This window comes from Carcharodon carcharias, chromosome 17 (assembly GCF_017639515.1).
Source record: "Carcharodon carcharias isolate sCarCar2 chromosome 17, sCarCar2.pri, whole genome shotgun sequence".
Taxonomy (NCBI): Eukaryota; Metazoa; Chordata; class Chondrichthyes; order Lamniformes; family Lamnidae; genus Carcharodon; species Carcharodon carcharias.
In genome coordinates, this window is record NC_054483.1 from 89,955,080 (window position 1) to 89,970,235 (window position 15,156).

The window sequence follows — 15,156 nt, forward strand, 5'->3', positions numbered from 1 at the left end:
AAGCTCCACCCATATCCATGACGATGTAGCCTCTCAGGGTTCATTGAATGTTTTTAAACTAATTTAGCTCCATCTCCCCCAAAAAATCTCTGGACTGCACTTCTTTGAAAACAGTGCAGACACCATATATCCAGCTCTCACCTGAAGCCCACCTGCTTCGTTATGGCTTTTACCTTTCTAGCTGTTAACCCCTTAACATGGCACCAACCTTTTAAATGTAATAGACTCTAAGCTGTTTTGGTTGCATCTATCCCATTTTCTGCAGTTAAACAGAATTAAAAATTATCTCTAAAATAATAACATGAATCATGAACAAGATATTCACTACCGATAAAGTGGAGTCATGCACCAGTCAGAGATACCTGCACCTTTAATGCCAGAATGGTCTTCATTCAGTACATCCAGAGCAGAGAGAGTGACCTGATGTCAGCCATCATCCATTTTTGTGTTTTTTTTTTCTCTCACCCTCTCTCTGGCCTAGTCAACCTAATTAAAACCATTATCTAAACCTTACATCTAACATAGCTTTGAACACACATGCATGCCAATGGCATAATTTTACTGTTTTTATCAACTGAAGAGTACAAAAGGTTTTCTTAATTTAAATAGATAATACACCTTTATTGGACAGCATGGCTCTCAACTGTCAATTTATCACAAAAACACCCAAGTAATAAAAAATCAGGTATCTAAAAACCTGGGGAGCGCAACATTTCATTATAAATAAAATATTATTTGATCCCCTAATTACTCAGACAAAAGGAAATGTAAAACATTTCTCTCCGTTCATGTAACTGTCTTTTCTGCTGACTTCCTACTCTCCAATTCTGTGTATCCCTCTATTTATCCATTTGCTTTTCAATCTTTCTGACTCACTTTTGCTCTGTCTTGCTCGGTGACATTTCCATGTTCAGACTTTTTTTAATGTCTCCCACTGATGTAAGTCAATCCTTTTATCTTCACTATGTTTTCCATGTTGCCCACTGTATCCACTCATATAGTCTTATTGTCTATCTGCATTTGTATTCATCAACTTCCTGTAAGCACCAGTTTGTATACCAATTGTAGTTTCTTCATTTGATCAATATTTTTTGATTTTGAATTTCTTCGCGTTGTGTTCAAATCTGTTTATTCTTTGTGTGTTTTCCTTCCAGTCCATTTCTAATCAGCTGTTGAAATTTACTGTATTTAGTTTCCCTGCTATAGCACTCCCACCAAAGGTCAGGTCGGAGGGTAGAGAATATCCAGGTGGAATTTGGGTGAGGTGTGAGAATGCAGTGAGGATAATTAGCCTACAATCTCAACACACAACTGGACTTGTAACAGAAAATAAAGACATGATTTTTTTTTTGTTAAATGTTAGAAGTAAGTTTAAAATCAAAAGCTCAAGATGAATGTGAATCCAATAAGAAAAGGTGAAAAAAAGTTGCAAAGTACAGACAGAAATTCAAAATTTAGGTGCCTTATGTATTCCTGTGGAACTGATTGCTGGTATATGATTGGTCTGTGTTAACTACGTAAGCACAGAGTTATCAGCAATATTACAGGAATTAAAAATATACAAAGTTACAATCACACTGGCATACAGATACAAAATATTAATTATTCCAAGCACAGTACCATATTGAAAATGTTCAGGCCAACAAACAATACAAACTAACATATGCAGGTAACAAAATAATTTCAAGTTTATTATCTAACCTTAGGGTTCAGGTAAACACATACGCTTCAATTTCTGCTGTTATAATTCATAGTGACATCTGAGCCACTCAGTTAGATAACAGACCTTATAGTCACTCCATTTGCATACTTATCTTCTGCTGGCTCTTTAAGCATCAGCTAGCAAGATTGGAATTTGGAGAATAAGGGGTAGCAATGGGTGACAGAATTACTTAGGAGTACTAATGATTGAAGTTCAAAAGCTAAGAGCCAAAGATAATCAGATACTTCCGAACAGAGGTTAGTGGTGTTATTTCACAAGCCAATGTTCAGCTCTCAACCTCCCACTGTATAACGCCACCAAAGCTCATGATGCTCATCTCCAACCTTTATTCCACCTGCACTCTGATTCACCTACCCTGTGTGTTTACTCCCTAATATGCTTGATGCTTCACTCCTTATGCTGGCACTCATCATTGAGCTATATTGAGATGCTCAGGCAAGTCCTGTAGAGTGAGGACTTAGCAATCATGTGCCAGCCTTGCACTCTGGCTGCTGAGTCAGCAGTTTATGCATTCGAACTTTATTACATCCTAACAGTGCCCACACTGTAAAAGTAAATCATTGGCTGTGAAGCACTTTGGAATATCCCAGGACGTCAAAGATAAGTTCTTTTAGTTATTTGTACTGAGCTGGTTGAAAGATTAGGAAGTTCCAGATTCTGTGTTCACAGAATATTTCAATGTAAACTTGGCTATGGCACATTACAAGTAAGGCTGCAGCAAGACAATCAAAGGCAATTCACCAAAAGGTCTCAGGCAGGGGGGAAGCTTTCTGAAATTGACACAGAGGGTTTGAGGAGATATGCTGGACCTAGAAAGGTGAAAGAAAAGAAGGAAGAGTCATCTTACAGAAACAGAATTGGCCATGATTGGAGGAATATTCTCTGGTACAGGGAGGAGACTTCATCAGTACACAAGCCCCAGGATAGAGCTGACCAGTGCCCAGGAAGGCAAAGAATTAGGCTTAAGAGGGAAGATGTACCTCCTTCAGCAAGCCAACAACATGTTCAAAACTTTGACAATTCCTTAAAATTATCTCATTTATATTCTTTCAGAAGAAATAATAAATGTTAAATGTACCATATCAAATATTACATTACTCCAACACAAGACTTCACAAGCAATGTACTCCTGTGGGCAATTCTAACAGTAAGTGGAGAAAACCATAATGTGGCACGATGAAGTGCATTTTACAACAAACTGAAATCTGGTGCTCGGTTGCATCTGTCCAATTAGTCTTCAGGGTGCGCTGCTTGGCAATTCTTAGAGTTATAAATGAGAAAATATTATCTCAAAGGCTGTGTGTGTGTGTGTGTGTGTGTGTGTGCGTGTGTGTGTGTGTGTGTGTGTGTGTGTGTGTGTGTGTGTGTGTGTGTGTAGCATCACAGTATAATGTACAACAAATGGTACTGTGCAAGATACCAAGTTGTGTTCTTTGTAAGAGACAGTGAAATTAGACTCAAGAATTGCTTTCACTGAAACTTTATTAAAATGTGCAGCTTGACTAAACGAGGTGGTAATGTGGTCATTTGATTTATCCCCCATAATTTTTCTATGGTTTTCTTTAGTATATAATAATGTTATTTTTGCTTTCCTGAAAAAGATTTATGGGGACATGAATTTTTCTTTTCAATTTTCTATTTGTACACAAACATTATTTCCACTTTGTCTTTGGATAATTGCAGGTATTTGAAATTACCATCAAGTCGAGAATCAACCCTCGCTCAATGAAGAGTGCAGGACGAGTGCCAGGAGCAGTACCAGGAATACCTAAAAATGAGGTATCAACCTAGTGAAGCTACAACACAAAACTACACATGTGCCAAACAGCAGAAGCAGCATGCATTAGACAGAAATAAGTGGCCCCACAACCAATTGATCAGATCCATGCTCTGCAGTCCTGCCACATCCAGTCGTGAATGGTGGTGGACAACTGAATAATTCATTGGAGGAACAGGCTCCACAAATATCCCCATCCTCAATGATTGGGGAGCCCAGCACATCAGTGCAAAAGATAAGGCTAAAGCATTTGCAGCAAACTTCAGCCAAAAGTGCCAAGTGGATGATTCATCTCTGCCTCCTCCTGAGGCCCCCAGCATCACAGATGCCAGTCATCAGCCAATTCGATTCACTCCACGTGATATCAAGAAATGGCCGATGGCACTGGATGCTGCAAAGTCTATGGGCCCTGACAAGATCCTGGCAATAGTACTGAAGACTTGTGCTCCAGAACCAGCCATGCCCCAAGCCAAGTTACTGCAGTATAACTACAACACTGGCATTTACCCGACAATGTGGAAAATTGTCCAGGTATGTCCTGTCCACAATAAACAGGGCAAATCCAACCCGGCCAGTTATTGCCCTATCAGTCTACTTTCAATCATCAGTAAAGTGATGGAAGGTGTCATCGACAGTGTTATCAAGCAGCATGTGCTCAGCAATAACCTGCTCACTGAAACTCAGTTTGGGTTTCACCAGAGCCACTTGGATCCTGATCTCATCACAGCCTTGGTCCAAACATTGACAAAAGAGCTGAATTGAAGAGGTGAGAGTGACTTCTCTTGCTATCAAGGCAACATTTGACCAAGGAGCCCTAGCAAAACTGAAGTCATTGGGAATCAGGAGGAGAATTCTCCATTGGTTGGAGTCATACCTAGCACAAAGGAAGATGGATGTGATGTTGGATGTCAATCATCACAGTTCCAGGACATCAGGAGTTCCTCAGGGTAATGTCCTAGGCCCAACCATCTTCAGCTCCTTCAACAATGACCTTCCCTCATCATAAGGCCAGATGTGGGGATGTTCGCTGATGATTGCACAATGTTCAGCACCATTCACGATTCCTCAAATACTGAAGCACTCTGTGTCCATATGCAACAAGACCTGGACAATATTCAGGTTTGTGCTGATAAGTGGCATGTAACATTCACATTACATAAGTAACAGTAAATGGCCCTCTCCAACAAGAGAGACCTAATCATCTTACCTGGACATTCAATGGCATTACCATGTCTGAATCCCCCTTCATCAAAATCCTGTGGGTTATCAACCAGAAACTTAATTGGACCAGTCATATAAATATTGTAGCTACAAGAGTAGATCAGAGGCGGGGAATTTTGTGGTGAATAACTCACCTTTTGACTTGCCAAAGCCTGTCTTCCATCTACATGGCACAGGCCAGAAGTGTGATGAATACTCTCCACTTGCCTGGATAAGTGAGGCGCCAACAGCACTCAAGAAGTTTGACACCATCCAGGGCAAAACAGCCCACTTGGTCAGTACCCCATCCACTTCCTTAAACAGTTAACTCCCTCCTCCACTGAGCACATGGCAGCAATGTATACCATCTACAAGATGCACTTCAGCAACCCACCAAGGCTCCTTTGACAGCACTTTCCAAACCTGCAACCTCTACCACCTGGACGGACAAGGGCAGCAGATGCATGGGAACAACACCACCTGCAAGTTCCCCTCCAAGCCACGCACCATCCTGACTTGGAAATATAATGCCGTTCCTTAATTGTCACTGGGTCAAAATCCTGGAACTCCCTTCTTCACGGCAAAATAGATATATCTGCACCAAATAGACTGCAGCAGTCCAAGAAGGCAGCTCACCACCATCTTTTCAAGCGCAATTAGGAATGAGCAACAAATGCTGTTCTTGCCAGCAATGCTCATATTTCATTAGAAAAATTAAAGTTCAGGTGAAGGAGAATTAAGATGTCAATGATTAAAGCTTGAATTCTAAAATATTGGCTGTGATGTAAAAAATGTTACACTGATTTATTATTTTGACCACATATATATCAAATCAGCTATTTGGTGGAGTAACAGAACTTTGTTGTTGTGTGTTAACTGCGAGCCTTTGAAATACGTTGTGTAGTTAGCCTGAATGAAAGAAAGGCTCAGAACTGGTAGAAGAGTTTTCTAACATTTTTTTTTTAATTTCTGGAATCCGGTTGGAATGCTTTTGAGGTGATAGTCTCCTGTGGCAGCTGGCTGTAAGTGGCCCCCAAGAAATAAAGAAATCTGAATCCAGACTTTCAATCTCATGTGAATGGCTAGTGTGAAAGTCGAAACAAATGTTAACACTGGTGCTCTTTTCATGTTGGAATGAAAGGTACATCAATGTGGCAAAATAGAAAGAACTTTTCACTGTATCTAACCTGTGCTGTATGTTGCCTGGGAATGTTTTACGTTTGCAATGAATCCCTGCGCTGCTATACCTTTGTACACATTTGATAACAAGAGGCTTCTTTTTACCTATCTAACGTGATATCTCAATGTCACTTTACACAATAAATGCATATGATGGACAGAAATAAATAAAATCGCTTTTATATTATACCTTTATACAACTACTAATATACTTTTATATTATAATCATACAAAATACAATCTTATTAACTAAAATTATTAAGCAGTAAAAAAAAGTTTAACAGCACTCCAAATAAAAAAAGTTTGTCGTATCACTTCATATTTTTTATCTAATAGAATCAGCAGTTAATCAAGAGTCCACAGGGATTTGTGAAGTATAGGTCATGTTGAACTAATCTAGTTGAATTTTTTGAAGCAGTCACTAACATGGTGAGTGTTTGCTTATGGACTTCCAGAAGATATTGGATAAGGTTCCACACAGATTAATAAAAATAAATAAAAACAAGTGGTATTAGAGATAATCTGGAACATGGGGCTGGATTTTATGTGCCCCTGCTGAGTATGTTTTCTGAGGGGGAGGGATATGTAAAATAGGGCAGGTGACTAGCTCACCACCTTCCCACCCATCCCCAAGCTGACCCCCATAATACGCTTGGTAGGTGGGCTGCTGATTAAAGGTTAATTAGGCTTGTTAGCAAGTCTATAGATCCAGATAACAAACAGCTCACACCATAATATGGCTGGTGTGGACAGGCAGACTGGACAAGTCATTTCTTATGGTCTACATGAGAAAGGGCAGGAAGGAAGGAGGCACCTCAATCAAGGGGGGTGCCCTGTGCGCATCTGGGGCTACACCCCCAAAGATGTCACCCCTCCCTTCCTTCTGCGCTGCCTGCCCTCCAAAACCCAGCCCCCATCGCCTTCCTCCCCCTTCCTAGGATCTATGGTCCTTTCCTACCCTAAAACCCCAGGACTTATCTGTTTGGGAAAGCCATGATCGCATTTCGTGCAGTCCCGACAGCGCCCCCTGCTGAGCTCTGCCTCTGCTGGGACTGCTGGAACTGCCAGTCAGATTGGCAAGCAGCTCTTGAGGGCAGGAGTTGCACCCATCAAGGGGCAGCAATTTCACTCTCAACCAATTTAGCCCACCCCCTAGCTTGTTACAGCTGTAGGGTGGGCTTGTTCCGGTCATGTTGGCTTCCGACTGACTTTCCTTCTGGAGGGGTGGGCAGTCCGCTCCCCACCACCCCCCTCCCCCCTCTCCAGTGTCCCCCCAGCTTTTGGCAAAATGCACCCCAGCAGGTGATAATCAGCTTGGAAGTGTGTGCCTAAGAGAAGGGATAAAAGGAATTCAATATGATTGGCAAGATGTGATAAGTGGTGTTCCTCAGGAACGGTACTGGGGCTTCTACTTTTTCGTCATGTATATCAATGCGGAGAGATAGACAGATGTTTATCCAAGTTTGGAGATGACATTAAGTTGGGAGGCAAAGTGAGTTGTGAATATGAGAGGAGGAAGTTACTAAGGGGCACAGACCCATTAAGTGAGTTGGACGAGAGGTGCCAGATGAGGTTCAATGTAGGAAATGTGAGGTGATTCAACCTTGGATACGTGGAAGAAAAATCAGAAGGTTTTCTTAATAGTGAAGGACTTGGCGCTGTGGAGGAGCATTTGGAATTGGCTGCATACTAATAGCTAGTGCACAGGTACAAGAAGTAAGAAAAAAAGTTAACAGAATGTTGACCTTTATCTCAAGGAGATTGGAATGCAAAAAAAGAGGAAGTTATGCTTCAGTTGTGCAGAACATTGATCAGGCTCTATCTCAAATACAGAGTTCAGTTTTGGGCACCTCAGGGAGAATATATTAGCCTTGGAGGTATAGCACCTATTCACAATAGTGATACAGGAGCTGAAAGGGTTAAATTACAGAGAGGGGTTGCATAAGCTTGACTTCTACACCCTTCAGTTTAAAGGTAATTTAGTTGAGGTGTATAAAACTATGAAGAGAATAGACACAAAGGGCTGCAATTTCAATCTAGGGTCCAAATGGCCAGATCATTTCAGTCCTGACCCCATGCTGCATGAGCGTCAGTGATGGAATGCGATTTTTAAAGACAAAGGCCCTAATTGATCCAGAGGCAAGGTTGGTACTCAATTAATGGTGCCGGGAGTGACCTGGAGGTGGGATCCCGTGACAGAAAAAGCAAATAGCAGCCATTACTGAACTTCCCATTGCCTGGAGGAATGAAGCAGGCAGGAGGGCAGAGGACCAGCAAACTCACATTCACCCAAGTGCCCAAACGTTCACTCCTCCGGTACTCAAGCCACTCTGCTCAAGCGATGGAAATTTTGTGCCAATGCATGAGCACCTCAGTTTGAATATTTTTTTTTGTATATGACTTTCATCAACAGCCACAAGGAATAATGATTCCCCACTGTGCTCCCAAAAGCTATACATTAATCTGCCTCAGTCCATTTGCTCTTCCTCTTAATAACATTAAAAATTTGACTCTGTGCCTCTCCGCTCTGTTAACAAGCACTTCAATGAGCTCAACAACCAGTGGACTTAAGACACATGGGTGTCCAGCTTCCCCACCTGCCCCCTATTTGAAAATTCAAACATGCTCAGAAGCACTGGAAGACTGACAACCCATCTAAGTGCTCAATTTTCAATGCACGCCCGTAACTCCTTGGGTGATTGAAAATCTGACCCAGAGAATCTATTTCCTCTGATGCAGCATTCCAGAATAAGGGAGCACAGAATTAAGTTAGAGCTGGGCAATTTATGAGTGAAATCGGGAAACACTTTTTCCACACATAAAGTAGTGGAAATCTAGAACTCTCCTCTTCCCAAAAGGTTGTGGATATTGGGGTTCATTTGAATTTTCAAGACTATGATTGATAGAATTTGGTTCAGTAAGAGTAGCAAAGGATATGGACCAAAAACTGGTAAATTGACTTGAGATACAAATTAGCCAGAGCATAAATAAATAGCAGAATAAGTTCAACACCTGCTTATATGTTTTTGAAATAAATTTAGTTCTGCCCTTCTAGATCATTAAATCTAACATGTATGGGTCTATGCTCTGTTTTGAGAGATGTGTAAACTCTGATCCCAGGACAAGTGAATCATAATTGTAAGACAAATAATTAGAATGTAAGGGCCTTCAACATTAATAAAATCTCAGGAAACTTGCAAATTTAGAAGGGAATAAATTGATATATTTATATGGATCTGCTTATTTTGTTAAATAAGTGATTAGTTCCAGCAAAACATTAACCATACTTTTTATTTACACTGCTGAAGTTAGCAACAAATAAAGCAATCCTGTTGTATGTGCAGTGCAGGTAAACCTAGAAAACAATTGATGCAAAGAGGACCAGTCCAGCACTTCCACCGCACTACTGGTTTCAATTTTTCTATGTGACTGTCTGAAGACATATGTGCCTTGGGAAAAGCATGTATTTTCTCTTTGTGCAACGTCCCTTTAAGGCCAAAATGAAACTGGTCATTATTCTAAGAGGGGTTAATTGGTTTCCTGGTTATTACATCAATATGTTCCAAGAAATGGCCAAGTGACCGGAGGTTGCTATGGGAATGAAAGTTAAAGCAAAAAGTAAACAGGAAGTTAATTGCTGTGGTGTCAGTTTATAACTTGTCTTGTGACAGGCAGTTCAGAACACAGCAATCGTATGAGGGGAGCAAGCCAAGCTCTCTACGAATAGATTAGTTTTCTGTTTAGTAGTAAGAAGAAAACACAACTCCAGTTGCTCTTGGTGAGCAAGCTGAGCATTTGTATCAGAGAACTGGACTGTGACTGAGTGTGATGGTTGATCGGTTAAAGAAGAACTCTAAATAGTTACGCCAACAAGACTGTTGTGACCCAAGTGAGAGAGGGTTTGTAGACATGCTTCTTATCCATGTTAACCATGTTGGGGACTTCAGATGGACTGTGGCTGCTGGTGAATGTGACTCAAGGGCCAAAACAATTGAGTGGGAAGTGAGAGATCCTTGGAGGTTGAGTTGAAAAGACTGTGATTACACGTGGTGCTACATTAGTATGGGAAGTAATGCAATGGCTCTTAAGTACATGAGGCATATCTTTGTTATAGCAGCTATTTAAAGTGAAATTTATGTTTTTATTTGAAATATCTTTCACCTGTTAATTATCTCTGAAATATGCTGATTTGTTACAGTAAAAGTTTGTTACATTATGAAATCTTGTCCAGCAGTTTTCTTTCCATTGGCATTGTGGGGATTCCTTTCTTTGAAAACTTATCGGTCACTACCTGGATCGTAACAATTGGTTCTGCCCATTTTGCATCATTACCCCAATGGACAGCTCACTTCCCCACAAGGAGTTACTAGTCCAGGGTGACTGGCTTTAAAGAATTTGTTCTTTTAAAAACATTACTGTGGGTCAATCCTTCAATAATACAAACTTTCCTTCAAAAACAAAACCCCATCCCAATCATCAAACAATATTGACAACTGGTATGTATTATGTTAGTCACAACAATAACTTGTATTTATATATCACATCAACATCATAAATGGTCCCAAGGCACTTTGCAGCAGCATCATCAAGCACAATCGCATAAAGAGATATTAGGGGAGATGATCAAAATTGTTTTGAGCACCTTAAAGGAAGAAAGAGAGGGAGACAGGGTGAGAGGTTTAAGGAGAAAATTCCAGAGCTTAGAGTCTAGTCAGTTGAAAGCATAGCTGCCAATTGTGTAGCAACTAAACTCAGGGATCCTCAAGAGGCCAGAATTTGAGGAGCGCAGATATCTCGGAAGGTTGTGGATCATAGAGATGGGGAGGAGCGAGGCCATGGAGAGGTTCGAAAACAAGAAGGTAGTGCATACCCCAGAGGCAATGAGTTCAGAGGTGATGGGTGAATGGGATTTAGTGCATGCTAGGACACAGTCTACAGAGTTTTATATGACCTCAAGTTTACAGAGGGTAAAAGAAGGGAGGCTAGCCAAGAGTGCATTGGAATAGTTGAAACATTGAGTAGGCATGGGAGGTGACAAGTTGAAGGAATTGGGAGAAGAAAAGGAGGTTGTAGATGGGATAGTAGTTTGCAAGGATGGCGGAGTCAGTTTTTTTCAAGTGATGGCAGATTTGAAGGAAAGCGGAACAGTAATTGAGGAGAGAACCATTTACAATGTTCGAAAGGCCAGTGGGAGCAGATGGAATCTTTTCAACTTTCACAAAACAATGGTATACAAGTCTTCAAAAAAACATGTTGCACAGGATAAAACATTCATAGAAGGAAACCTGTGCAAATGGTTAAGAAATCTTGAGAACAGCAACAAAAAGCAAACAAAAGTAGCTATTTATGAGCCTAGTGTAATATATTGTTATGACCCAAACTGCATACTTTATGATCCACCTATAAGCTATACAAACTTAGAGTTCTGTTGATGATTTCGTCACTAGTAAATGTGCAGTCATCCATGAGGAAATGTTGTTCCTCCACTAATATTGTATTTAAAAACAATTTCATACTCCGTGCTAAAAACGTATTGAAAAATCATTATTTTTTCAGAGATGAAGATTGTAAAAATGGGTATTGTAAAGTTTTTAGCACGACTAAAAAGCATGCATTGTGAATTTGTACACTGCAATTACAGTATTGTACTGTGTTTCCTTCACAAATAGCATTGTGTGCAGATTAGCATCCACTACATTAGAAAGGATCTGGCAATAAAATATGCTGGAGCATTAAAGAAGTGCCCATTATAGTATTATCCATATTACTGACAAATCCAATTAAGCATCAATGTAATAATGCTGTTCAGTTGCGCAGTAAATGTGCTTAAGGTAATACAACATCAGAGTTCCGGCTCTGTATCTGGTTGAAAATTATAGAATAAAATTATACATATATATATATATATATATAGAAAGTTCGTGACTAATGTTTTTCCTGAGAGTCCGTGGTGCTGTATTTGGATTCTTCCTGGAGTTTCAGTGGTGAACACAGAAAGACTAACACATCTGTCCACAAAAGCTTCATGACGGTTTTTACATTCTATTTGTTATTCCAAATAAGTAAAGTGGCGGCTGCAAAGTGGAAAATTAACTTTCCAAATAGATGTTAAGAACTCCCCCCTAACCGTGTGCACTCAAAAAGTTACTTATATTTACCGTTGGTACTTTAAAGTGAGAGCATTGCATTAAATCTTGTTACAGGTGCATACAGACGGGGAGGTGGAAATTAGCATTCCCCCACTACAATAGAGCAAAAAAATCAATCGGCAGAAACAGTTCGGTACTCACCTCCCTCCTTTTCATCAAAAACTGGCCGCTTTGAAGAACTGTTCGCTCCCATCCTCTTTCACCTCTAATACATTTAAGGAGCCGAACCGCTGGCATTCCTTAGTTGGTTCAACACGAGGAGAGCTGTGCAGTACTCAGAAGCGAGCATCTCCTTCCAGTCACTCGCCACTTATGCCTCACGGATACAAAATGTGGTCCTGGTCGTCTTAAGGTTGTGTATGCACAGCTGGGAAAGGCGGGTGCTAAATGGAAAACTACTAGCTAGAGCCCAGGGCACTCGGACAGCAGCTTTGGAGGCAGCCCGCTTGCTTATTCCCACACAACCGCCACTGGTACATCGCGGGGAGCGAGGAGTTAGGCTGCCTTTTCCCCTTCCTCTCCTCCCTATAATAAGGTGTAAATGGCTCAAAAACTGAAAGCGCAACTTTTATGGTGGATATCAAAATGCTTTCTTGTTACAAAAGACGGTAGCTGGGCTGGCAGCTTTGCTGTGATGGCTCAGCCTAGCCTTGCTTTGCCTGATGTGCCTGGGTTAGCGCTGCCACCCGCTAACATTGGGCTGCCCATTGTACAAGCTGCAAGCGCGGCGACGTGGTCGTAAACCACTTCGTCGCCACTGGGTTCCGCCCCTTCGCCGCGCTCATTGGCTGCCTTGCCGGCCACTCCGGCGCTCCCTGAAGATCATTGGCTGTTTAGCCAGTCAATCATGGAAACTGTCCACCGCCGTCGCTGCTTTCGAGGTAAAGGAGGTGGAAGCACTCCACTAGATTTGCGTTTTTACACAAACGAACTCAATTGGAGGGATGTGTGGTTCTGCAAAAATTATTTATATTGTGAAGACAATTAGAGTCTTTTCACTCAATTGAATTTGCCATTTATGGAGGGCAAAATAATCTCAAACCGAGATTAAGGTTGCTTTCGTTTAGAATTTAAGAGATCTCAAGGATACCTGATATATATATATACATATAAAACACGGAAAAGTAAAACCCTGAAAACATTGAACAAAATCAGCCCAGAGCTGGTAAAGTGCAAATCAACAAAGGCTCGTTCAACAACCAAGCCTCTTGACATGGGAGATCCTGCCCTTATTTGCCAATCGGTTTGGAATGTACAGTGTATGTGCAGCTCATATCCCTCCCCTAAGGTATAACATTAACATGAATGTGAAGGGGCTGTGCACAGCCTTGGTAACCCACGAGTTATTCTTTTCATATGCATGCAGTCTCCTTCCGACTTCCTATCCAGCGATAGGATATTACTCCCACATCCTTGTGGCAAACATCCATGATTCTTCAGCACTGAAGAGCTGTGTGAATCCGCAATTCAAGAATTTTTAGCAAAAATTATAGCTCAAAAACCCTTGCAACTGGGTGCAAGCAGCGACAGCTCTCCTTGAACTCCCTGCTGGGCAATCTCAAATCAGCTCACTCTAAAAGATCTACTTGTGAAGTATCCAAGTAACAAGGTTACAGTGAGTTTGCTGTTCACTGGCAGGGTCATTTCTACCCATGGTTGCAGTGCATTTACTCCCAGATAAATGTGCTTTAGATTCCGAGCACAGATAGCAAGCAAGCTGTTATAGTTCAGTAGGGATTTAATCTTTTTGACCATACTCCACTTTTTGCTATTATGTGTCAGGTGCGTTAATGGTCCCTTCCTGTAGTATGGTTATGCAGCTAAATAATGTATGTTCTCTGTTGTGATCTATCATATATTTCAGACAACTGGGTAAGGTAAATTATCATTAATTTTGTATACTGGCTCTGACCAATTTATTTTGCCACTAATTTATGTTCCCTTAATGCTGTAAATATTCTCTAACGAAGATACTGGGCAATGTAAACCTGACAAAAAAGATGTCCCTTTGACCCCATTACTACATCCTAGCTGATGCAGAAAATGATGTTTTTTTTCTAAAGAAAAAATATCAGATGATATTCTGGGATGTGGTGCATAATCAACACGAGGCGAGGGGGAGAGGGGCTTGAATGTCAACACTAAGAAGGACTGCCACAAATAACAAGAAGATATTAACAAACTTGCAGAATGGGCATAAAATCGACAAACATAGATAACATGAGGTAATACACTTTGGCAAGAAAGTTAAGGAGGTTGCACATAGCAAATAAGAATCTAAATGGGCTAGAGGAGCAAAGGGATCTGGGAGATACATAAATACATCACAAAATAGCAGCACAGGGTTTATTTCTTGAGGGATAAAATTTAAAATAAATAAGTTATGTTAAACATATATCAGATCTTGGTTACACCACACATTGAGTACATGTACAATTCTGGTCACCATCTTATAAAAAAAGACACAGAGGCACTGGAGGAAGTGCAAAAACTATTTATAAAGAATGATACCAGAAATGTTGGGGTTATACTTATCAAGAGAGGATGAACAGGCTGGGTCTCTTTTCTCTTGAAAGAGAAGGCTGAGGATGATCTAATAGAGGTCTTTTAAAATTATGTAATGTTTTGATAGATTAGGTACAGATAGGACGCAAAACTAGAAGCCATCAATATGAGATAGTCAGCAGAAAAATAAAACAAGGAATTCAAAAAAAACTTTTTGACCCGGAGATTGATGAGAATGTGGAACTCGTACCACAGTGAGTGATTGGAGCAAATAATATCGATGCATTTGAAGGGAGGCTGGATATGTATATGAGGGAGAACGGAAGGGAGGGTTATGCTGATAGGGTTGGATGAGAAAAGATGAAAGGAGTCTCGAGTGGAGCATAAATGTGGGCATGGACTGGTTGGTCCAAGTGGCCTGTTTCTATGTTATATATCCTGTGCAATCCTACATCTTACACTTGAAGTTCGTGCTGAATTAATATATCCTCTCTTTGCAAATACCGATCAAAGAAAAAGTGAACACTATGGGCAGGATTTTCTGTTGGTCGGGCGGGCCCAGGAGCAGCAGGGAAACCTTCTGCTGCCTGGGTTCGTCCCCCGTTCGTGATTTCACGCTGGCT

At 40.9% G+C, this 15,156-nt stretch overlaps 1 protein-coding gene across 4 annotated transcripts in view; it reads right to left on the minus strand.

Moving 5' to 3' along the window:
- The window catches only part of LOC121289536 (serine/threonine-protein kinase 32C), a 361,206-nt gene extending 348,450 nt beyond the window's left edge, over positions 1-12,756 (minus strand). For all 4 annotated transcript variants that reach the window (XM_041209034.1, XM_041209032.1, XM_041209036.1 and 1 more), the window contains exon 1: positions 12,170-12,756. In XM_041209034.1, the coding sequence (XP_041064968.1) occupies positions 12,170-12,221 (52 nt within the window). In that variant the 5' untranslated portion in view covers positions 12,222-12,756. The remainder of the gene's footprint in view (positions 1-12,169) is intronic.
- Positions 12,757-15,156: the final 2,400 nt, after the last annotated feature.